The sequence below is a fragment of the Pagrus major genome, chromosome 1, assembly GCF_040436345.1.
Source record: "Pagrus major chromosome 1, Pma_NU_1.0".
NCBI lineage: Eukaryota > Metazoa > Chordata > Actinopteri > Spariformes > Sparidae > Pagrus > Pagrus major.
The window spans coordinates 32,556,385-32,583,038 of NC_133215.1; the positions used below are offsets into that span (position 1 = coordinate 32,556,385).

The 26,654-nt window shown below is 41.9% G+C and overlaps 1 protein-coding gene across 1 annotated transcript in view; it reads left to right on the top strand.

The window, feature by feature from the left end:
* The first annotated feature begins 6,303 nt into the window (after nt 1–6,303).
* LOC140996182 (potassium voltage-gated channel subfamily KQT member 5-like) overlaps nt 6,304–26,654 on the top strand; it is a 126,552-nt gene continuing 106,201 nt past the window's right edge. Inside the window, exon 1 of the mRNA XM_073466489.1 lies at nt 6,304–6,641. Coding sequence (XP_073322590.1) covers nt 6,304–6,641 — 338 coding nt within the window. The remainder of the gene's footprint in view (nt 6,642–26,654) is intronic.

Consider the following 26,654-nt stretch of genomic DNA (forward strand, 5'->3'; position numbering starts at 1 on the left):
GTGTCTCACTCACATCTCTAGGCTAAAACAATCACGCTTCTTCTTCTTCTTCTTCTTTTTCTCTCAGCCCGCGGTTACATTTGACACAATGTCAAGAGATCAAAGTGAAAAACATATTTCAAAATGGGATCTGCGGCCATGTTTGTGGGATAGTTAATGTAAATGTCCTCTGTCAGTGCTTCATTTGTAAGCCCCAGCAGAGCAGCACCATGTCAAACTGAGGAGAAAAAAAATTAATAAAGCACATTACAAGTTAACTGAACATTTCAAAAGCAATGGCATTTAGGTTACATACATGAACGAGATGAATAGATATACATCACATTTTCTCCTTTCTGCAAAAGGAGAATAAATGGCCTGAAGACTTCAGATAAGACTGAAATAACAAACAAAATATATGCTTATTCCTTTATTGCCCAGAGTTAGATGAGCTTGATACCACTCTCCTGTTTGTACAGCAAAATAAAGTTTAACAAGTTAAAAAAAAGTTAACAGCCAGTAGACTGTTAGCTTAGCTTAGCATAAAGACTGCAAACAAGGAGAAACGGCTAGCTTGGCTCTGTCCGAAATGTAATAAAACAAACACAATCTGCCTGCAGCACCTCTATAGCTCACTAATTCACACATCATATTTGTTTAATACACAGAAATACCAAAACATAGCTGTTTATTCCTTCTTCCAGTCATCTTATCGTCTGCTGGCTCGAGCTCAACACAACGCCCCCCACAGCAACACCACTATCTTAAAAACAGCTCTGTATCAATTTGTCAGATGTAATGTAGGTGCTTACTACAAACAAAATTCATTACGTCATAATAATGTTATGTCTTTAAAACTTGTGTTTTAAAGCAAACATGTATGTCACTCTACGATCCGACCCTCTCACTGAAGTTACATAGTTTCAGTTGCTGTGACAAGGACACCATTCACCCTGTTACAAGACACTGTAACATTATTATTATTTTAAGGTGAAAAGGTTACATAATGTTGCATTAATATTCTGTTTTTGAGGCTCCAAGCTGTTAAAAACACCACATATTCTCACCACTCGTACTGTGTGGCTTTAAACACAAACTTATGGACAAGAACTAACTCACACAAAGCAGTCACTGTTTTTAATGTACCATATAGTACCAGTTATATTGCAGTTTCTGATGTTTAAGCATGATAATAAATTAAAGAAATATAGACACAAACATATGTAGATCATAGCTACCCAACACTATGAATTAGCAGTTTGGCTTTAGCATCACATGGACAGTTGTGGATACACTGATAGAGGTTTAAAGCTGCACTAATCATTCACAACTGGCCAAATGAATATGTTTAATGTGAAAGGTGTTGCTCATAGTGACAAACCCCTGAGTAAGTCACCTAACTCTGCATCTCCTCTCAGCTTGTTTTTGCCTGTGGTTTTACCGTCTTCTGCTGTTCTGTTTCACTCTCACAGCTCTCATCAGCGTGATGTGCTGATACACCAGAACACTGCAAAACAGAGCAGAGCTAAGAGGAGGGGGAATGTTGGACGTACACTTGCCGTGTTAACATGCTACACATGCTAATGTATCTCTGCATCTGCAGGCAGCACACTAAAATCGCAACAACCTAAAGATCTTTCAAGATTGTGTTTTCAGCCTGTTGCAGATGATGTTGCCTGATTTTTTACTGGCCAAAAAAACAGTAAATGCAGCTCTGAGAGAATATTACTACTAGGAGTGTGTTTTCTTTCATACTTAGTATCCAAACATGTCATGAAAGGAAAACTTCATGCACAAATATATTTTCGGTCATTATCTACTCAACCTCATGCTGATGGAAAGTCGGGGGACGTTTGCAGTCCACAAAACATTTTTGGAGCTTCACAGGAAAACAGCTTTGTAGCATTATCCTAAACAACTGAAGTAGCTGGGGACTTGTTTAAAAAGGTAAGTAAGGTTATTTACACCCTCAGCGTGTGGAGCTTGTGCAGGCATTTCAGACAGGATTGCGTGTTAACACTTAGCTTAGCAGCTACAGTGATATTATTGGCTTTAAAAAGGTGCAAATAACATCTTATTCAGTTTGGGATCTCAAGGCTTCCAGAGACTTGGATTAAGCCAGAGAAGCTTTCAGCAGTTTTTCTACCTTTTAAAACAAGTCCCCACATACAGTATTTCAGTTGTTGAAGAGAATGCTGCTTAATTTTCATTTTGGGCTGAGCTTTTCCTTTAAAGTTTTTCTGTTTATTTTATTTTGGACATTTTAATATCTTTTATCATCAATGTTTTTTTGCTAACTTGCCATTAAAAGACCAATCACATACCCGTACACCTCTAAAGTGATAAATCCTGTCTGTTGTTGAATTGGATTACTGTCATTTAGGAAGGTTTTGGGCTTCTACACTTATTCTTCCAGTACTCTGCTAATTAGCTTTTCCTTCATTATTTTGATCAACTACAGGCAAGGCTGTTCCTCCATTCATAGCCCTGCCTTTACTATATTTTTAATCCGTTGACAAACAGAGGCTCCTCTCTCTCCTTGTAGCTTCTGCAAAAGAAGAAAAAAGAGCCTCTCATATAGTAGAGGGAATTTTAGTAAGTCAAAAGGTGTAGTGTCTAGTATTTGTTGATAAAAGCACATGGCAGCCATGCACTGCTACATTATAACACAGTAACTCTCTGCCTACAGTGTGCCTCACCAAGGAGGAAGTTGAACCAATATAGCCTCATGCATGACCTAACATATGATACAGTGCAGCAGAGGGCTTGGGAGATTTATGTTCCACATCCTTTCGTTAAATAAGCAGAGGGGCCCCGAAACAACATCTGCAGGCAATCTTGACTAACCCTCCCACCAACCTCGCAGTGCCAGCCGGGCCCCTGGTTTTCCCTCTCCTCATCACAGCATCAGGGTTCACGACCTCCAAGTACAACCGGACCATGGCGGAAAGGAGAACCGCAGATCATACAAGTCAGAGGTCAGGATAAAATTTCCATGCTGCTCCCAGGAAATGGATTAATCTATCTAATCAGGTCAAAGGTCACACATCGGTGGAAACATGGACCATGAGTGGAAGTGGAATACAAACATTATTAAGGTCATTTTTAATATTGCTCATTAAGATGACCTTCCCAAAGATGCAGGGACAAACAAAGTAAACAAACAAAAACTTTGGGAAAAGGGCGTACAAGATGAATTCTGTCTCTTGACATGACACAGACTGTTTACTTAGAGAAGTGTTCAGTGTGAGGCTGTATTTCTTCATAAAGTCTCTTCTCGTTGAACATGTGTCACAGGGTGCATGTGCTTGTTGCAGGAAGCCACCGCATCACGTGACAAGATTACACGATACAGTTTGTGAGCTTTTTTCTGCTTTCCCTCGAGAGAACCAGGCAGAAATCAACAACGTACAGTTACAGTCATTTTGGCAGTCTGGAAAGAGGTCTTCGTTTCTTTTTTTTTAGGTTGAAATTAAACATTAAGTTTAATTTTACATGAGTTTCTCTCTTTTGAACTTTTTCTTAACCCCCTTTTGTTTCACATTGAAGTACCTTGAAGCAACATTATGTACTTTTTTACCTTTAAATAACAGCTTCAAAATCATTTAGATGGTACAGAGTCTTGTTTCTGTCACAACCACTCCGCCCCCCCATCACTTGTTTCTGCATTATGTAACTTGAGTAAGAGGGTAGGATCACAGTGTTAGACACATGCTTACAAGGTAAATGTATTGTCACTTTTTTAACAAGGATTAATACAAAAACAAAATAATGATTGTGTCCTTGAATCCTGCTACATCTATTTCAGACAATGGAGTGTTGAGGAGTTGAGGAGTCTCACAGCCTGTGGAGTGAAGCTGCTCTGTAGTCTGGTGGTACAGCAGCAGATACTTCTGTTTCTGTTGTCAGATAGCAGCAGGGTGAACAGACTGTGGCTGGGTGGGTGTCGTCTTTTAGTATCTTTGGGCTCTGTGCAGACAGCTCACTTCACTAATATCAATGACACTCTATAGAATGATGATCTGGGCGGTTTATTCACCAGCTGTAGAGCTTCCTGTCCTGGGCTGTGATGAACCATGCCAGTTTGTGATGTTTCCAGTCAGGATGCTTCCTATTGCTCCTCTGTAAAAGCTGAGGAGAACTCAGCACATTCATTTTGCCTTCTTCAGTTAAATCAAGAAATATAATAAAGCCGTTTCCAAGGTTGTTTTTTTTACCATGGTGGTGATGTGTGATGACCATGATAGGTTCTCTGTGATGTTGATTCCCAGGAACCTAAAACGGTTCACCTGCTCCACCTCAACTCCACTGCTGTTGTTCTAAAAACATGAGCAATCAGCTCCTTGGTTTTGTTAATATGATGTAGTATATTGTTCTCTGTGCAATGCAATAACTGTTCTGCCATGTCTGCCTGTCTACTTTAATGATTCTTGTAACATTAGCTTTTTGTTGACACTGTCATTAAGGTGTTAATTCAAGTATGTGTTTCAGCATTGAGGTCGTAGTTTAAGGTAATGTTGTACTGGACTTCATTATACTGAGGGCTGTTCCTAATATTCTACCAGCACTTATGATTGTAAATGAGAAGGACAAAATAATTGAAACACCTCTCACTACAACGTACTCCAGTACAACACTGCTTTCAACTATGACCTCGCTAATAAACAAGTAATTCAATTTACACTGTTGTACAGGTGCGCCTATTAAAGTGGTCACTGAGAGTATCTGATCTTAACAGTGAGTGAAAAATGGAAACCCAAGACCTCATGGTTCAATCACAAGTCAATCTCAAGTTCTCTGGGTTTGGCCAGTGTTTGAGTCCGTAATGACTAACTTGTATGTTTTCTTCAAATTGAATGGAGGAAACAAAGGCTGCAGGATTTGAAAATGCAGAGGAAGAAAAAAAAAATCAGAACATGTCAATAAAATGTTAGAAGTATCTAATACAGAATTTAAAGCACCTCTCAGCACCTTCTTTTGGATTATGCCTGCTTGTCTCCAAAGGTTGTCTGGCGCTGCAGCCACCAGCAGATGGCAGAGTTCTGTTGGAAGACATCAGGAGTCGCTCAGTCAGCACTGAAGCAGGTCCAGTACACTGAGAGCTTCTCGAGGTTAAACATGAGAATACTGTGTGAGAACTTGTGGCAGGATGCTGACAGACACTCCACGTCCCCCCTCGTCAGTGAGCGTCACCGTGTTGTCTTCCACATGTGGTCGGCGCTCTGCTGCATCTGACAGCAGCATCTGGTCAGGGTGATGGTGAGGAAGCTTCATGAGAGTGAAGTCACAATATGTCGAGAAGAGACTGTGCACTGTGAAGGGGAAGTCCATGCTGAGACACTACTTTCACTTTTATTGATAGAAGGGCAGCATTAGGCCAAGATTAACCCTCTGCCCCACAGTGTAGTTAACTCTTTACATATGGGTCAGATGTGAAACAGTTCTGAGTTTATAATATTACAAACATAACCCTGAGAACTTTTGATAAACCCATATTTACCTTGCAGAACACATATTACTCAATTAAAATAAAACTTCTGTGGACCAAAAGTCATTTTGGTCACCGCATAATATTTTCTGCAGATGTTCAGTGAGCCGCCCTCAGTGGTTACTTTTCCAGTAGACCAAGTGGAAAATTCATCAGAATCCATGTTACCTGATAGGCTTTTTTTTTTTTTTTTAAATGTGGTGTAATTTGGAACTTTTTCGGGAAATTAAATTACATCAGGAGAGACGCTCGTTCATCAGCATTTCTGCTGCCACCTGAAAAAAAAGAAAGACTTGTGGAGGCTGAAGCTTCTGGAGGCTTTATTGTTCAGTGATGTGGAGGTAAAGATGAAATCAAACTGTTTACTGTGACACGAGGATCGAGACAAAGTCGCTCGCGGGCATTACCAGCGCAGATGCGCATCCGCTGTGGAGACGACGCTTGAAGCAACAGGCGGTGAAGCTCAGGGGGAGAGAGCCTTTACTGGAAACTGATGTTAAAAATATCTCCCACCCTGCTCCACCGGACTCTCACTGACTCTGTAACTTATTGTTTGGTCAGTGTGTGGCTCTCGCAGGCCAGGCGCCGTGGATACCTGTACGCGCTGCAGCAGTTGTGTAAATTGCTTGAGAGGTTGATGCGAAAGGAAAGAGGGCGGTCAAAGTGTGACGGTAAACAGCGTGCCTTGCTCTGCCAACGCTTTCACTCTCAGCTCAGCGCCTGTTACACTGTGTCTAGCACGTGTGGTGTATTGTTCGTCCAGGGCGCAGCTCCCGGCACAGGACACGCATGCTTGAGAAGACCTCGGCGCACTTGATGCGCGCTTTGGTGATGCCATGCCCCGGAACCACAGCGGAGACGAAGGCGGCACCGGGCTCTGGATGAGGACGTCGCCGGGGCACCGTAACGAAGGCTACGGCTTAAAAGATGTGGAGTCCGGACGAAGGATGATGAACAACGCGGGAGACGGTTTGCTGTCAGCCTCCACCGCAGCAGGTGCCGGGTCCGAGAGCCTGAGGGGGAAGCAGGGAGCCCGGCTCAGCCTGCTGGGTAAGCCGCTCATATACAGCGCGCAGAGCGGCCGAAGAAACGTGCGCTATCGGCGCCTCCAGAACTACCTGTACAACGTGCTGGAGAGACCGCGAGCATGGGCGTTCATCTACCATGCGTTTGTGTAAGTTTATTTCCATAATTTGCATGTAGGATAATGTGTTGGTGAGGTCTGAAGTGGCACACCTGTTGATGCGTCTCCACCCGCACACACACCAACATTCCTAACTGCTTAATGTCAAATACGAAAGCTTGTTTTATCTGCCAGGAGCTGACCACGATACATGACTTCAACATATTTTCACACACCACTTCGTCCGTTTGGATGGCTGAAGTGTCACACGTATTGAAACAATGGGTGTCATGAATGCACAGCTCATCCTGTCTGAGAATATACCACAGAATGAGCATCTGTTCACCAGAGCAGCTTTCACAGCCTGCAGAGGAAATCCCATCCCTGCAGCCTGAGTGAACCCACTGAGGTCCATGTACAGCTTTATGATACTGAGAAACTTACTGTCACTCCTCTTTGCATTATTTGTCTGGATGACTGCAAAGGACTCTCTGTATTGTTCACTGTACAGTCACTATACACTTAGTACAGCTGCATTTTCACTGATATTAATCAGTATGAGTAAAGAATAAAGACAGACAGGTGTTTCAGTCACTTCTGCATTTATAAGGCCCTTGGTGAAGTAAGTTTTACATCTAAACTTGGTAAAAACAGAACTCAGGGCCTGTTGGCTCCTGTAGGTCAAGAGTCAGAACATCTTAAGCCTTCCCGTCTGCTCTCTGTCATTCTTGGCTCCCCAACCAGCTGTATCTGATTTCCCGCGTGTGACTTGTTGTGGCATCATGGCTGTTTCTGAGAGGAAGGAAGTTGAGACACATGCTGACTATAGAGCACCATCTTTTTTTGGTTTGTGGGTGTGGTTTGGGGTTGAATAGCGAGGAGGGGCGGCGTTGCGCTTAATCCAAGCAGCTCATGAAACTGATCACTTTTATTTTTAAAGCATCTCTGAAGAAGCTTGTATATCAGATAAGGCACAGAAAGCAGGCACATAAACACCCCCTATAGGCTTCCTGTATGCTTCTGTTATCTATGTAGTGACTCTTTGGAAATCGGATTTGTTAGAAATGACTGTTGCCTAATTAACTGTTCCCACTGTTTCAAAGCGTATTGCTTTTTACAGGCAATAAACTATAGGCCTGGTCGTACCAGACAGTGGCACAGCAAAATTAATTGTAAAATAGGAGGAGGAAGGTTAGTGGTGTGGAACTGCTAACTGGGTGAACTCCTGTGGCGGTCACCAACAGGCTAAACTGTAGCAGTAAGCTTAAAACACGGTGGCAAGCCAGGAACATTTGGTTCTAGTCTGAGCTCTTTGTTCTCAGGAGAATAGGCTACATATTAGTGTTGTCACAATATGGACATTTCTAACTTTGATACAATACCTTGAAAAATGTTAATTTTCAATACCAAACAAGGTTGCAAAGCAAGACACAGCCGCTCGGGTTTTGAGGAGTTGTAGCATTTATTCACCGTGAAGCGGCTGAGGGTGTATGCACACCGCCAATGGTGGGCTGGCCATCTGGCACGCGCCCTGGTGAGCCGCCGCATTGTCTCTTCCCTCTTCACCAGTCCGACCTTCCTACTGCTTGGGAACGGGCTATGTGAATGTCCGAAAACACAAATAACTAAAAGGATGTATAGGCTATCCACCATTTATTTAATTTGGTTGTTTTGCTGTCATGCTGGGAAATTAGTTTGACCAGTGGCCTTGCTTGCCCCCTGTTGCGTTAACAATCTAGAGACGTGCATCAACAACAGTGAGGTCAGATGAAAATGTCAAAAAGTAAAGGAGGAGCTGAAACGCTTAGAGAGAAAAGGAAGCAGCATTAGAGGCTCAGGCTTCCAAAATACAAAAATATCGACCAACTGTTTGGCCATCGTGATCCTCAAGTGGCAAGCAGTGTTGATTTGAGGAGCACATAAGCGGTGTGAAGCGGTAAGATCGACATTTAATTAATTATAGGCTATGGCGGCTATGTGTTGGGTTGAAATTAGCTTGAGCTGACAAAACGATCCCACTGACAGACAGGTTGGTATTAGCCTAGTATTTAATGCATATTGGTGCGTTTTACAAGCTTCCTTTTCAGTGCCTTGTGAAATGTGTCCTGGAATACAGGTAGACTTCCAAACTTTCCATTCCAAAACCCGACTTGACGTTCAGAATCGCATGACATTATAAGACCAGCAAGTACTATGGTGCTGAAGCTAGTTATTGAAGGGGTAATTGCTGGCGTTCACTCAGTTAGCAAGTTTATTAGCTCAGTCGCTCAGCTGTCCAGGCTTTATGGACTCAAAGAGTAATGCTGTAATTATGTACACGTATGACCACGAAGGGGGTCATCCAGCTCAATGATGACTTTCCTTACCCTCTTCTATTGGGGCCATAACTTCAGAGAGTAACCATTGGATATCTGGATTTGTAGTCTCCACTGTCGCTGGAATGACTCAAAAATACTAATTTGCATATCTTATGAAAGTGTTGACTCACGTACGCCCACAAGGATCCTGGGACTTGCACTGTAATCTCTTCACATGGGCGCTCATGAATGTTAGGAACGAACGGTTGGGTGGCTGGAAAGTTGGTGAATGATTTTCTTTCATCCCTGTGGCGGTGAGCTTGAGCGGGAGAAAATGGAGGGACTGAACTCCCACTCCTCTTCTCTCCTGCGATGAATGCTTCTATGATGATTGGTGGCCTTGAAAGTTGCACTGATGTGCTGATATGACAACTGTCGCAGTAGAGAGCCTCACTGTCACACTTTTATCTACAGAGTAAGATGATATCCTTGATATCGAGCTGAGGTTTAAGCTAGTCGGGATTCACATTTACTGCTGTTAAAAAACTCAGGAGCATATTTATTCATGTTTCTTTACACAATGTTTCTGTCTCTAAATTGAGCTATTTTTTTTAACAGCAATTGTTGTTTAATAGAGTCAAATTTAGTGAAATTCAGAGGAGTGACCATACTCGACAGGGCCAGCCTTTTTAGGGCCCAGGGTGAGATTTTGCTCTGGGCCCCCCCTCCCCGACATTCCCACCACCCAGGCCTTTGGTAAAAAGTTTGGTTACATTTCTTAAGATACAATTTATATTACTAATTCTGAAAGAGAAACTTGCTTGTTGGGGGACACAAAGAAAGGTGTTGCCTTAAAGCTGTTGCCTCGTTTACCTTTGCCACCCACATGAGATGTAAAGCTGACTGCAGTCCCTAAATACCCACCTGATACCCAACACTACAATGCCACTGATGGCAAAATCATCCTAGTTAAGAAGGAATAGATGATCTCTCCTGCTGTGTTGCTTTGTGATGTAAACTGAAATGGTGGCCATATAAACCTTAACCAACTGTATCTTTAAATGGTCTGTATTTATTTCATTATGTCATGTAAGACGCATAGTTCGTGTCATCATGAGTGGTAGGCTGTGCAATCAGCAGTAGTAGATCTGTGCTAACTGATTACCCAATATAAACCACTACTGTTTTAGCACATCATCTTGTCTGCTGCTGTACTAACTGTTTTTGTCCATTTGCATATGTCACATTGCTAGTATAGGTTTGAGCCAAGATGTGTTCGCTGTCCATGGGCTACCTACAAAACACACCTTGTATCACCTGCCTGCAGGAGAACAATGACGGCAATGAAGTGGATGTTACATGTGTGAGCTGCATAGTGAGGAGGAGATATATATTATTCTTTGTTATTTTGTTCACTCCATAGAATACAAGCCAAAAAAAGTTGTTATATAAACAGCAAAACAGTCAAGGCCGCAATAATGGATTTTTTTTTGCCCATTTGGGGTTGGCAGAAACAACACTGCCGTATGGTCATCTTGAAGTGGATATGACAGACTTGTTATCACTCTTATTTATACATCCAGCACCATGAGGACACATTATTATTCATTTGGAGTTCTGTTTCTGGCCATCTAATGATTGCAAGTTCTATTCTACTCTCTTTAAGCCCTGAATTTGGTGTCTATGGTGGTTGGATTTTTACAGGCCACACTATTAGTGTCACTATATTGGTTCATTCTGATAACTCACATTGAGGGGTTTCAGCAAGACAGCTCTGATAGACCCACTGCACACTACCTGCTCAGCACCAACAGGAGACAGACACAGTTAGCAATTAGCTGCTGAAGAGCAGATATTCCCCTGAGGGACCAAAAACAGACCTAAAGGTAGAGACCCTTGAACGTAAGTTTGAACTCAGGTCTGATGGTTGTGCACCTGTAAGTAGACAAATGATGTGTCTGTGTTGTGTTTGCATCTTGCTGCCCTGCCCCCTAGTGACCAATATAAATCAAATTACTGCAGCTTTAAACGATCACTCTATCCTGTAAGTAAACCAAGTCTAGCTCAGACTATTAGAGCAAACATGTATTGAGTATATGCATTAAAATCAACTGAATACGTTAAAGGCCCTCTGTAAAGCCAAACACATCCTCATACTGGAAAGATGAATTGGTGGTGACAACTTGTATCACCGTTTCCATAACAACATGACTGTCGCAGCGTACCAGTGACAGGTTTACCGAACCTTTATCGTATTCTTGCAGTTTGGTTAGGATAAGGCTAGACTACTTGTTTAGGTTGAGGAAAACATAGTGGACTGAGTTAAAGTAAATATATTACATAAGTAACTTCTTTACAAACGTACTGTGTTACGTAAGAAACTCACAATACGTTATCCGTGATGTCCCTGACCTCCTCCCTACGACTTGTCACTCTTGATAGTACTTCTTGTCACATCCTCCTTTGCAGCAGTAATAATTATAACAGCCGCCAAAGATCGCTGCCTAACAAGAAATGTAAATATGGGTCTTACTAAGCTGCTTTCATATTCGATCTATACGGTGGTTTTTCTGATGAGGACCGGCTGGTGGAGCCAGTGTTTTGTTTGTCTGTTCTGGGCTGCTGCAGAAACATCCTCTGTAGATTTGAAAGACTTGTTCTAAGGTAATGAAAACAAAACAATTCTTAGTGTCAGGTGAAATACATAATGAAAACATGATTATGAATATTAGATTATATTTCTGCCAATAGATCCCCGAAATCCCACTAAATTCTGCACAATTGACCTTGAAATTGTCTCGCTGCTAAACGTCTTCATGTGGTTAAAATGCAATAACCTGACATTTCATTCTCTTGTGTTTGTCTGTGTGTGCACATGCTTCTTCGTGAGTTGAGTGTATTTGATACTAATTTGGCCACGCTGTTCTGCTTGAGCAGTGCTGTTTGGATAACTCACATAAGGTCAATTTCACCATCCACTGCTTTCAGGTAGCAGTAAAAAAAGAGCCCAAACTCTTTTCCCTTATCCGACTTGTCTGAGCCGACGCATTAGAAACAGTTCAGAGGAGCAAATACACTTACCAGCCCGTCTTTGCAGTGTTCCATTACATATACCCTCTGTCTGACATGCCCAAACGACACTTCCTCATTGGCTTTGATGCTCAAAGTGATATTTCACCTTCAGCTGTGTTCCACTTTCTGACATGTGCCTCCAGGTGAAATGACTTCTTGAAAATCATAACACAAAGAATTAACAACATCAGGTTGACTTCATCATGTGTGTTAGCTGTATAATTAATTCTACCTTTTCAAAATAAATGTCGGTGGTTAAGTCGGAGGTAAAGCCATGTTAGCATTTGATTGTGTAACTCTTAAACTGGTTACTGATCACTAACTAAAGGCAAATGTCTGGCTCACATTTGCTCTCTGCTGTTGCACGTTCCTGTGTGCTCTATGGCTGCTGCATACATATATTTTTATCCATTCCCTATGTGTGACAGCAGCAGCACTGAGACAGTCTTTGTGCTGAGTTGAGTTGCTCCTGGGGTCCCAGCCTGCCCTCCTTCCTGCTCGCAGACGCGCATACACAGTGCTACCATTCATCTCACCTCTGGATTAACAAGCTCTTATCCTTGCAAGTATGTTCAGGGGCAGGAAAGTGTGGGGGAAAGGATACAGTGTTCCTGCACCTTAGGTTTCTGAACTGGCACACTGCACTACAGGGGGGCACGGAGTGGTGACAGGAACTCACTGCTCTCACTTGTTAAATATCTATTACCGCTTTTTCACCAAAATTAGCAGGTCTACACAAGTTTTTTAAATGTGGGTAAACCCCCTAAAAATCGCTTATTGACCTCATTCCCACTTCCTGCAGGAATGGCAGCCCATCTGTGAAGCGTCACGTTGTACATCACTGACGTCATGTTCATGTCACAAATGCGCCGGAAACAGTTGTAACAGAAGAGAAAACAACAATAGACCCATTGTGAAAGAAGCGTCTGTAAAACGGTGGATAAATTCTTTTGAGTGTCACAACCCCTGCGAAATGACTCGTTTCACTATCACATGGTGGAATTTAGCGTGTTCACCTGGGTCTTGTATTTATATCAAAGCTGAGCCGAGGTGATAAAAACCTGCAGAGTCAACTGACCCGGGTGTTAATGCAGAGTTTACACATTCCAGCTGCACAGAAAAGCTCCATCTTAGCAGGTTTAAGTGGGATTTTTGACCAGTGGAAAAGGGGTATATCAGTCATTTTATTGTTAGGAGTACTTTAATTTATAGGCAGCAGTAAAGGATGTTGGCTCATCCTGAAAGCTGTGTTTGATAGACATTATTGGGTATTTGAAGCCAACAGACACAATAAAATGTTTAGTAGACATCTGCATGACTAATCAGACGCTGCTCTGAATCCCTGTGCTGTGTATTATGTTTTGAGGTATCGTTTATAGTCCAGCAGCCAGTGAGATTCTGTCATATAGAAATATGTTTCCTTTAAACCCTGTCTTCATTATCTCTTTGAGAGGCTGGTGTGGAATAAATCCCAGAACTGTTGTTGATTCAGCCCAGAAAGCGCTCTCTGCAGATGCTGGCTCTCATGAAAATGCATGTTTTCCATTCATCTGGTATGTATGTATTTTTACAGCAGCTCATAGTCAGGGTCTGCTGCCACCTTTTGTATGTTTGGCTCAAAGAAAAGAAAGAAATGTCCTATAAACAGTGAGAGCAAAGACCTGTTTACATCATCTTTAGCTGTAATTATTAGGGCTGTCAAGCGCATTAAAAAAATTAATCTAATAACAAGCTTTGTGACTAATTAATCGAAATTAATCGCATATGCCAATATTTGCGTAAGCATTTAAGAATATTTCAGTGCAAATGTATTTGTTAGCTGAGTGAATCAGTGAATAAATGGACATTCTAAACTTGCAAAGGAGGAAGTTCTCCGATGGTTAGAAAATCCCTAAATTGCACAACAGCGCTTCTGTCTACAGTTCCATCTGGGTGTTTGTTAAAGTACCACTACAGTGTGTTCTGGTATTTTTATGATCTTTCCTGACAATGTTTTGTAATTTTGACAATAACTTAATTGTGTGCTTAAAGCTAAAATGGATTGGACTGCAGTAGAAGCTGGGACTTTTATGTCATCCACCAAGCTTGGCTTCTAGTGTTTATAAGAGTGGCGCGGCTCCTTTAAGAACAGAGCAGTCTGTGGTGAGCGAGTGGAGAGCGATGGTCGGTGGCTGAACTCAGAGAAAACAGCTGTTAGCAACTGGAGCAGATGGAACGTTTAGCAGAGAGGTTGTCTAGTGGCAGTAAATGTACAGTACAGGTTACAGTCTGACCATAAACAAACTCTGCAACACCTTAATACACAAGAAGACCTCATGTTGAAGTAACAGCTATCGCTATCCCTGCTAATATTCATGCTATTGCTATCCATGGTGGTAATCATGCTGAAACGACAGCGTCTGGTAGCGATGGTATAACGTCCGACTATTAACCACAGCCCAGTCTCTGTTTGAGAAAGAATGAAACCTGGACTTTCCATTCAGTAGCTCAGCAGCGTCATATTTACAAAGCTGCTGTGGAACGTGTTCAGTGACAGAAGGTCAAGGGGCTTCATAGAGCGTGGTTAATCTGGGTTATTTGTTTTAATGTGTTATTTTCCCTGTAATGAACTAATGGAAATAAACGCCTTATTTTGACAACCCTTGTGATTATATGTATATTCTACATTGCTGATGAATGTTGAATGTTTTAATTAATAACTAATTAATAACTTTTAAAGATAAAGTTCCTGCTTTCTTCTGATTTCCATTCATGTCGATATGATAATCAACTCCCAGAAACTCCTGTTATATTTAAATGTAGTTGCAAGCATTCACTGCTTGGAAAATCCATCTACTTGACAAAGAACATACAGTAAGTCATGATACATTTATCTCTATCTCAGGCAAGTATTAAGTCTCTTCAAGTTGATCTTCATGGTGACCTGAAACCAAATGGCTGCAGAAATCAGTCCAAAATCTTTGGGAACACTGTATCCCTTTTATATTTTCTTGTCAAAAGATCCCACGAAACGACCAAAACCAGCAACATGTTAATCTGTCCACATATATTCTGACTTCTCTTTTCTGTGGCTGGCAGCTTCATGCTATTGTTTTCTATTGAGATATACATCTTTAAAAAATGGTCACAATATACCATTTGATTTGATTTGATTAGATTTTTTTTAAACAGCTGGGATGTGTGTGTGTTTTTTAAACCATTACTCAAACAGGAGTAATTAGCACATTTGTTAGGAACTATTTCCAGCCTCAGATTTGCATTTGACTTGCTGATGAGTATTTCCAGTATGTATGGGATTGAGTCAAATTGACTACAGTGCCCATGTTCATGGTAACGAAGGTACATGTCACCCAGATGAGCAGTGGCTCAGTGGTATGTTCTTTTAAATTAGTTTCGGAGAGCAAACAAGAAAATTTGGCTTTCTAATCATGTATTGATTAAATCCTACCAATCACAGGTACATAATCTATCAGTGTATGTATATGTAAATCATTGGGCCTGCTTGAATGAAATCAGAGGACAGTCACAGCTGATGGGGATCAACTGCTGCAGGTATCATGTTTCAGTCCTGCATTTACTCAGAGGGAGTTCCCCTCGCTCTGTTTTCAGAGATGGCCTTTCACAAAGACAAGGCCTTGCTACAGGGCACGTGATGCATTGTGGGTATTGTGCTTCAGCTCAGAGAAACAGAATTTACCTAAACAGCACCTGTTGTGTCCTCTGAAAGGCTGCCTCGCTTTAACACCTCTCACAGCCAGCAGGCAAGGACGCACTGAGAGCTTGGTCAGTTGTATAAAAATGAGGCTTATTTTTGCTACTTAACATACTTTTCCGTCCAAATGTTCAATGCCCTAACCCTAACCCCACAGTGTAGACTAATGTGTTTTTTCCAACAAGTTCCATGACTACCCGGTAGGCATCACTACTGGCTGGATTCTCACCAGTGAGCACTGTCAGACCCAGCTTCCAGCCTAGGCAGGCACTTCTGGCCAAAACTAGGAAATGAACCTGCAACCGTGGGCGAGGGTTTTTCCACCTGACAGCCCCTTGAGTCTCACTCTCTGATGAGACAGTTTTGTGGCTGATTGTCCAAGCCAGTCATTTCAAAGGTTGTGGTCTGTGTGACAGAACACTTAGTGAGTCACCTCCAGTGTGAGAGAAGCACCTTTTCACAATTCCTTCTTATTAAGCCTCCTTCCCCCTCTTCCCTTACCTCTTCATATTTACTGCAGTGATTTCGTGTTATATTCTGCAGTCCTCTCATCTAGGCTTCTCTCTCTTCCAAGAAAAAGCCAATCTCACAGAATTGTAGAGCATCACAATGACCTTTATCAGTGGTGTTCAAGTGTTGAACGCAGTCTGAAGGAGTCTTCATCGCCTCTCTCTACTTATCCTCCCTCCATCTCTCCCTCCGGTGCCTGTGCAGACAGTGCTGCTTGTTTGCATTTCTGTCATGGCTGTGCCTACGTTAGCACTGCGCTGTCTCTAGAACAAAGATAGGGGAACAGAGTATGACCTCTCATAGCTCCGCCTCTCTTCTTAGCCTATTTTTATTGTTGTTTTAGTCGTTGCTGATCTCTGAGCCATAATCACAACTGTGCTGGCAGATGCTTGCCTTGAGGGGAGCGACACGGGGGGAGGCTTGACTTGTTTGGAGATCTGAGTGTAATAGTTACTCTGATATGGAGTGTTGCACAGGCAGATCGGGGCCTAATAACTGGGTTTATCTGCTGACTGCTGAGGTGCTTGAGAGCGAGTCTTATGCAAAACACATACACACATACACACACAACGTTGTCTCCATTACTTGTGTGGACATTACATGGATTAGATTCATTTCCTGGGGCCCTACCCTAACACTAACCATGATGTAATGACGTGCATTATGGGGTCCAGCACTGTCTCCACAAAGCTGTCAGAACCCACACAAACACACTTTTTTTTTCTTTACTCTCCAGTGAGCAGCCTTTGGATCCAGGATGTGACATTTTTCATTTTTATCATCTATTTTACATCGAATGAAAATCGATCAAACAAACACTTATACACTGCCTGGCCACACACTCATCATCACAGTCACACACTCTAATATCTCCTTGGACCGCCTTTAGCTTTGATTACAGCACACATTCACAGTGGCATCGTTTTGATAAGCTTATGCAGTGTCACAACATTTATTTCCGTCCAGAGTCGCATTAATTTTTCGCCAAGATCTTGTATTGGTGATGGGAAAGTCGGGCTTCTGTGTAAAGTCTTCTCCAGCACATCCCAAAGATTCTCAATGGGGTGAAGGTATTGACTCTGTGGTGGCCAATCCATGTGTGAAAATGATGTCTCGTGCTCCCTGAACCACTCTTTCACAGTTTGAGCCCGATGAATCGTGGCATTGTCATCTTGGAATATGCCCGTGCCATCAGGGAAGAAAAATCCATTGATGGAAAAACCTGGTCAGTCAGTATATTCAGGTAGTCAGCTGACCTCATGTTTTGGGCACATAACGTTGCTGAACCTAGACCTGACCAACTGAATCAACCCCAGATCATAACACTGCCCCCACAGACTTGTACAGTAGGCACTAGGTATGATGGGTGCATCACTTCATCCTCCTCTCTTCTTACCCTGATGCCCCCATCACTCTGGAAGTCTCCAGAGTCCAGTCTTTATACTCCCTAGCAAACTGAATCCTTTTTCTCTGGTCATCCTCACTGATAAGTGGTTTTCTTAAGGCTACACAGCTGTATCCCTTGAATTCTCTTTGTATTGTGTGTGTGGAAATGCTCTTACTTTCACTATTAAACACAGTCGTGAGCTCTACTGTTGATTTTTGATGATTTGATTTCACCAAACATTTAAGTGATCTCCGATCACGTTCATTCAAGATTGTTTTCGACCAAACTTCTCCCTTGAAGATGATGGTTCACCACTGTCCTTCCAGGTTTTAATAACGTGTTGGACAGTTCTTAACCCAGTTTTCAGCGATCTCCTTAGTTGTTTTCTTTGCTTGATGCAGGCCGATAATTTGACCTTCTGAAACAGAGTAACATCTTTTCCATGACCTCAGGATATGTCTTCAGACATGGTTGTTTATGAAATGAGAAGCTACTCGCTGCATCAGTTAGGGTTGAATAACCTGTTGCCAGCTGACACATATTAATCACTGCAGTAATTATCCAATGGAAGGCTCTTACCTATTTGGCAGTTAAATCCAGATGGTGACTGTTTTTTGGCCAGGCTGTGTCGTATATAGCTTTACTTTGTTAGAAACGACATAAATCCATAGACCCACAGAATCAAAGTGCCTCAGGAAAGGAAGTTATGGTTCAGAAATAGCACCACTGTGCCTCGTTTTAGTGTGACGTAGGCTACACACTACAGTAGTCATAATGTGAGGGTATGAGTGGCTTTTATGCAAGGGCAAAGGATTTACCACCATCTATATCTATAGCCAGGGTGAGCACACATGTTGAAGAATGGTGGGGGGGGGGGGGGGGGGGGCAGCACATCAGGGAGATACAACTAGGCCGTGCTCCTGGCGATCTGCTTGGCACGAGCCTGGTAACAATGCAGCGGGTCTGGTGACAGGCCAGAGGCCCTCTGACCTCCCTGTCTTACCCACAGGGGAAGGACTGCAGCTGGGTAGCCAGCCTGTCCCTCCCCCCTCGATGATTTAACCCTAAATGCCTGTCAGATGCCTCCACTGTGTGACAACAAAATTGCCTGTTTGTATGTGCGTTCATGTCGGCTCACATACTAGTGTAATCAGTGTAAAGCTGAGAGGCTTGTTTGCACCACATGTTATGACATAAAAATGGTTTTCTTTGCTCCTCCTCTCCCCTCCTCTCCCCTTATGCAAATACACTACAGCTCTGTGGCTTTTATTTCCATCTCTTCTCTTTCCTCACGCTTCTGCATGTCTCCATGTTAAAGAACAGTCATACAGAAAACTGTGATATAACCCTTTCCTCCGCTGCCCCATGTCGCAGTGAACCTGCACACAGCCCCTCTGTTCAGGCACATGAAAAGCTCAGTGTGGGAACCTCTGTGAAGGGCAGCCGCACTCAACTGCAGAGCTAAGAGGCAAAACAGAGCTCAACATGTGTTCTTTAGGATCAGCAGGTAATGCAGAGGACTCAGGTCTCCAGCTGTCTTATCAGAATAACCCAATGTATTTTGAAGCATAATAATTTATTCCCATTTTATGAAGCCAGCCATTTTGTGATATTTTGTTTCTGCCATAGCTTAGCTACACTTAGGTCAATGTTTTATGACTGTAAGTCACGAGTGTCAGGGATCAACTCATTACTGAGCCTAAATCCTGTGAGAGGAGCCATATTTTCTGGTCAAATATAATTTTTCCCATAGTTATGCACTCGCTCTGTGAGAGTCCCCAGAACTATTCCAAGGCTTATTGACCAACACAGCGACAGTGTGGCCTTCGTAATCTCTTATTTGTCCGCAAATTAGACAACATGTCCTGGAAAACGGTCAGCTGGGTTACAGGACTGAGGTTAAAGTGCTGAGGTATGGATCAGTGCCAGGGAGGCTTTAACCATTACATTGCTCTGTTAGCACTTTCTTGTAGCTGAATTGTCAGAACACATTAGCCTTAAGTTTGCTCCCGAAGGTCACCCTAGGCAAAGTCCTCTGTCATCTATATACAGTGAGTGTTGTAATTGTGTGTGTGTGTGTGTGTGTGTGTGTGTGTGTGTGTGTGTGTGTGTGTGTGTGTGTGTTTGAGGAAGTGGGTTGGAGGCTGAGGGAGGAAGAGATTACACACATGCTGCTGACAAGAAGAGGTATATTCAAGTGCCTTCACTTTTTTGAAGATCTTTCTTTTTTCAGGCCTCTGGCTATGTGCATGTGTGTGTATGTGTGTGTGTGTGTGTGTCACCCTTTAGCTGTGTTATTGTGTTATGTCAGCTCCTACACCTGCCTTTCATAGTGCTATTGCATGAATAGCATATTTGAAATGTGATGAGTCCACATAATAACAGCATCTTTTGTAAAAGGACTTAAACTCTGAAGTAAAATTAAACCCATACACAAACAACACAACGTGGGCCATATTAAAAATGACAAAAAGCTCAGTGTATTGCATCTACAGTAGGGCTCTGGCAATATTAGCATGCATTTCAATATAGGGCAAACAACAAAGCTTCATAAAGGGGCTGAATATTAAAATGTTTAACTTGGCACCGTGTGCTCACTGTGTTAAAGATTCTACTGTTCACCTGATTACATTTTTGTTTTCTTGTACCAAATCAAGTTTTAATGGTGCCATAACTGACTTTTCTGGAAACCAGGAGACATGAACCCTCCCAGCAACCTGAAAAACACTGACTCTATAATCATATATATAACATAAAACACAGATATAACCCTTAATTTAAAAGAAACATAAAGTTTATAAGGCTAACGTGCTAGAAGAGAGTACACATTACCAAATGAAGATTAGATGAATATTCACTAGTCTTTTAGCTCTGTTCTGTTCTTCACAGACTCCTGAGAAAAATGTCTTCAGCTTGCAAACTGTTGAACTTTCCTCATGAGCTAGTCCCTAGCTTTGTCTGTCAGCTGTAAGGTGATGGGCCTTTAGCTTACAGGAGGGTTAACAGAGCTTTCTCACTGAAAGCTGCTAGAAAAGAGCACAATGTGAAAGGGGCCACATGAAAAGTTTACACACGAGTGGTTTGATATTTTTGGGAAATTGCTTATTCTCTGTCTTGCCGAGAGTTAGATAAAAGAATTGATACCACTGTGGGCTGTCGCTTAAACTGCAAAAAATATATAATATATAATACTGTGCTATTGACGAGCGAAATGCAGGGGATGTCAAGCGACATCCACAACTGTACATGACGTCACACAGGTCATGTTCAGTCTGGTTTTCAATACTTAATCAATGGCAGCTATGGTCAGCAGATTTAATGTAACTTTGCCAGTACAGGAACATTTCAGCTTGCAGCCGACTGAACACAGTGACCCGGCCAATTTAAACAGGCAACAAATAAAATCTGCATCTCAGAATGACTAGGCTGAAGAGTAGGAGTGCTGTAATGCAGGGGGATTCTCTCTCTCTGCTACTTAATATCCACCTATTCACAAAATCACAAGCACAATAGTGTCCCACGAGTGGATCGGAATTTGGCTCCAGATTATAGCCAGCTGAAGCCAGGTAGCGTCTGCTTTACTAGCTCTCGTACTCCTAAATCCAAACACCAGCAGTCTTTTAGAGGAAATCTTGTCAGCTAATTATCCCAATTCAGCGCAGCTGTGGCAGTCCTGCTGCTTCTGGCAGACCAGGATGCAGCAGGAGAGAGAGAGCAGGTGATTAGTACAAGCAGATACTGAGATAAAACACTGCACTGAGATGAAATATGACCCTGCTGTACCCCTCATGAAGAAGCCTAATCTGTTAATGCAAAACAAAACAAAAAATGACACTAGCACCACATAGCGATCTTTTGAGCCACCCTTAATAACAACAGGGGAAATCCTTTCACCTTAAAAGCCGTATATACCACTTTAATGTCTTTATAATGAATATGAAGCTACAGCCAGGAAACGGCTAGCTTAGCCTAGAGTAAAGACTGGAAAAAAAAGTGAAAGTTGAACTTACTCTCTCCAGAGGCAAGTTCACAGTTCAGCTACCAGCGCCTCTACAACTCACCCATTCACGTTATATCTCATGTGTTTAATTCACAGACAAAACAAAGTGCAGCTTTAGAAACACCTATAGAAAAAGCTTTGATAGCTTAGCTTAGGTTGGAAACAGCCAGGTTTAGTCCAAAGTTAACAAAATCCGCCCACCAGCACCTTAATGCTCTCTTATCAACAATTTACATCACACATGTTTATTCTGCACCAAAGGTGTAAACATGGCAGGTAGATTGTCTTTCTTTTGGACAGAGCCATGCTAGCTGTTCCTCTTTTTAGTCTTCGTTGTAAGCTAAGCTAACTGCTTCAGATATGGGAGCAGTATCAATCTTCTCATCTAACTTTTGGCAACAGGCAAACTGTTGAACTATTTTTAAAAAATGTCAAACATATCCTGGGATAAAAGTGACTAAAAGTGCCTCTGACATCTGAAGTCTACAGCTCAGGGTCTAATAAGGGAAATGAAAATGGCCTTCGTCCAAGTTTGCGTCATATATCACAAAGACTGATTCTTTCACGTTCAGTGTATCTGGTGTGTAAAGTGATACCTGTTGTTAATCTCACTTCTCCATCAAAGCTGAAGGGTGGCGTCTCTCTTAAACGGAGCTGTGTTGACTCTGGCCTGGTTCCTTCCCTCTTTATAAACTCTGACAGGAGCAGCAGACAAGGAGATATGATCACACTGGTAGCTAAAAACCAGTGCATGTGTGTGTATTTGTGCACTAGTAATAGTGAGTATGTTTCTGACCAGATGGTGTCATTATCAATCAGCGTCTCATAGGCTGTAAGGGACGATGAGGCCACAGGGGTCCAACATTATTTTTATTTACGGAACAAGATACAGCTGTACTGTACGTAATGTTCTGAGACCCAGGTTCAAACCATTTCCACTCAAAATCAAGCATAAATGATGTTGACTGTGTTGCAAACTGTGCGTGAGAAACCTTGTATCCGCCCCCTGAATCGTGAGGAATCCCAGACAGCAGCTTGAATGTCAGTTACTATCCCAACATAAGTCTGTTAAATTGACTCTGAACTGCTGCCCATCACTTTTGTTTGCCAAGTCATGTCTACCTGTCGCTTGACAGATCAACCCATAACTGTTTGTCTTTGTAAAATAAGCTTGACCCCACAGCATGCCAGCTCGGGGGGGGGGGGGGGGGGTTGGATTTTGGGAATCAATCTGAGCATGAACACACAACAGCTGCTTGTTGGAATAACAGAGAGCACCATGTGGGTCATATTACCCACCAAGGCTTTTAATAGGCTAGCTTGACTGCAGGGAGAAAAGATTAGTATGCAGTACAGTAGCCTGATCACACATCGTCTGTGGTTGTTGACAGAGGAATATACAGCCGAGTGTCTTTGTGAAGGTGCATTGTCTGCTCAAAGGCTTTGGATGAAGCACTGTCCCGGTCATGTTCTCCTCAAAATGTTTCTCCTTCTAAGACATTTCCACTTCAGGAGTATGTGCTGCACTTTGATGTATATTGACGGTTCATTGATGAAATCCTCTGGTTTCAGCTCTCTGTTGGAATCTCCATCAGACTGGCTTGTCACAATCATTAAGTCGTGCTCCTGCTCTGCTCGGGCTGGATTCTACATATGGCTACTGAGGTTTTTGGAAAAATATTTGTCAAAGTAATTTATATTTTAGCCTGGCTGCGGTGGTGAGGGTTGTGAAGTAGAATTATTGCTTTTGGCAGTTTGCAGGGAGATGGAAAACCAACCTTCGTTATTGGTTTTATGGGCAAATTAAATATATTTTAATGAGAGATTTTATTCATAACTTATATTTAGATCTAATCCTCAAACTATAAGTAATGCATATTTGTTCTCCGCAGCTCCCATGTGCTCTCGGCGGCTCATGGCGCTCTGCGAGGCTTTATCTCTTCTCTCCTTTGCGGAAAATTTATATTAAAGACACAGCAAGTCGTTAAACACACACTCAGCTCTAACCAATTTCCTGTCGTGATTAAGGAGAAGTGTACTTTTGTAAATACCCCAAAACCACCAGTATGACAATGGTTAAGTGAGGCATTTCCATATAATCTGGCTTTAAAATGTTGAAGTAAATCAAAAGTTTATGTAAGAGGGCTACATGTCTACATGCAGTATTTTTCTGGTCTCTGAATACCTGATCGTATTTCTCCGCCTTTGCCACCTGTCGACTACGCCATTTGGACTATTTCTTGTTTGGTATTGCCTGCCCTTGGTGTGTGTGTGTGTGTGTGCATGGTGGACACTACTTCACAAATCACATCAGTCATTACTTGTGAAAGAAAACCATTTTGAGTTTTGAGTTCCCAGTATTATACTGTGGCTGTGATGAAAATTTAATTATTTTCTGTTTTGGAATTATGTATGTTATATAGACATTAGAACAATAACGTTTTAAAGTGTTTTAGAATAAAAATGTGTCTTAATATTTTATCATATATTCCTTGTTGGTAATGTTTTTTAATTTTTCACTGCTGCAAAAGAATTGTCCCTAACCCTGTGTGGCCCAGTATGCTGGTAAACCCTTAGAATTTACTCAAAAAAATGTTTAAAAAATGCATACAAAGAAAAGATTTTATTTTACATTTCATTAGAGTTGCCAAGTTTTTCAAAGATACCAAAACTGTCTGAATTCTGGGTCATCTGGACTATTTCTGTTTGTTGGTATTTACTCGCCATAATAAACATGGAGTCTTGAATATTTCACTGACTGCCAACATCACAGTTTGGACTAAGCTGATTAAACTAATACTTCTAATTTCAGTTGTTAGTTTCCTAGTTTTAAAGTTACCTAAGAGGAGATTAAAGGAGAAGGCTGTTTTTTAAGGGATTGAGTTTATTTATGAAGTGCAGTCTTTTTATTTGATAATATATACATATATGTGTGTGTGTGTGTGTGTGTGTATATATATATATATATATATATATACCTATTTCATACACATAATGAATGGAAAATTTGAATTAATTTAAATAAATTAGAATAACAGAGAGTTGTTGAGTAATATGACAGTTTCCATGTATGTCTGCCAGATCTCATCACTACCTGTGAACTGAAAACATGACTTAAACACTGGAATTGAACCCTCAAACTGGCGACCCATCTTTTGCCTCCTTGCTTCTCATCTGTGGCGCCAGCAGTCAGTCCTCCAGCATGCATCTGTAGTTGTTGTGATGGCAGCAGAGCTCCTCTGCTGTGCTGAGGCTCAGGTTTCTTCAAGGTCTCCAAAGAAAAGCTAGAATTGTTGTTTTGTATGTCTTGTCCTTACTTTCCTGACATTTAAAGGACATCAGATAAGATGCTGTGGGGCTCTTCCATGATACCTCTGCGCTAAACCACTGGGAAAAAAATGGGCAATTTAGTAGCATATCTAGTCATCCTGCTGTTGTGCTGCAGAATAACTATTGTGTCTTTGTTGTGCAACAGATATGGTCAGCATGTCCTTCATGTGACATCCAGGACTGTGGGTGGTATGTTGTCAGATGTGAAATGTCAGAGGCAAGCCTTGAACCCAAAACATAGCATCTTCCTTCATCTATTCTGGTTTGAGAATGGCTGTTTGCCCTTTGAAAAACACCCAGTGACCCAGATGAAACCTTCACACAGTGGAAAACAGAAAAAGCTTCCTCCCAGCTGGCATGTATTAAAATCCCACATCGTCCTAGTTCTTTCTCTCAAGCCTATTTTTTGTTGTTGTTGTTGCTAATTGAGTCAATTTTTCCTTGGCCTTATTTTGACGTGGGATTACAGAGGACTCTTACAGGGTTAGGGTTAGCTTGTTTTGACCAGTTCTGTTCCTTTGTGACTTTGGCAAGTGCACTCACCAAGTCTGGCTTAACTTGTTGTTTTGCCTCTGTGTCCTGAAAGGGGGATTATTCACGATGTGTCGTTCACAAAACTCTTCCATTCATGCCTGGAGCCACTGTGTTGGTGTAGTGTGAATTTGATTTTTTCTGTTCATTAGTCAATACACTGTAGACACTTATAACCCCTTTCCACTGGTCAAAAATCCCACTTAAACCCACTAAGATCAAGCTTTTGTGTGCAATAGGAGTGTGTAAACTGCATTTACACCGGGGTCAGTTGACTCTGCAGTAGATACAGGTTTTCTATCACCTCGGCTCAGCTTTGATCTAAACGCAAGAAGTGATGATGCATCATCCGGTGGTGGCGTGTAAATAATAGAGTGGTGAGTGTAACTTTGTGCCAGTTGTTGCTTGCTATCTTGTGGCTAACGTACAAGGTATTCTGGCTGTTTGGGGCAAGTAAACCCCGGTCAATCTCACGCGACTTACGTGAGCTGAAATTTGCTTCTCTTTATGTGTGAACACACAGCTTGTGAGTGCTAGCCAGCTTTATAGCTGTCAGCTTGGTGGGTAGTAACTAAACTTGCTTCAGCTTCACTCACACTCCACCTCTTTGCCCATTTAGCTGGGAGGTTGGTGGAGTCAGGCACTGGCAAGATGGCTACTGCCATTACCACTCACTCTGGGCTTCATTCTGGCTCTTTAAAAATGTATGGGTGATGTCACAGTGGCTCTGTTATACACTCAATTAAATTAACACAGTTTCCAACAGTCACAGTAGTCCTGTCAGTGATAATCTGAACATGGTAAATATAGGCTACTTCACAGCTTGCAAGATTGCAAGGCACACATTTGACTGTAGCATTTTGTCGGATTATTTAACACAACAATTTGTTCAACAATTTCTTTGACGTAGTAGCTCATCATAAGTAGTGGACAATTATTGTCCAAATAATAGTTTGTTGTGTTATCCTCAGGGTGATCTAAATGCAGTAAGAGTACTATTAGTAATAGTAGTAGCAATACAAACTTAAATGATTAGATGATAATCAGAAAATTTACTTATCATCTCATTCAATAGAGTTAGAAGATTGATGCCTCTGTCATGATTGTACTGTAAATGTGAAGCTGTCATTAGCAGTTGATTAGCTAAGCTCAGCATAAAGAGTGCATAGGGAACATAGGGAAACAGCTAGTCTAGCTCTGTTTAGGTGTAACCAACCTACCAGCA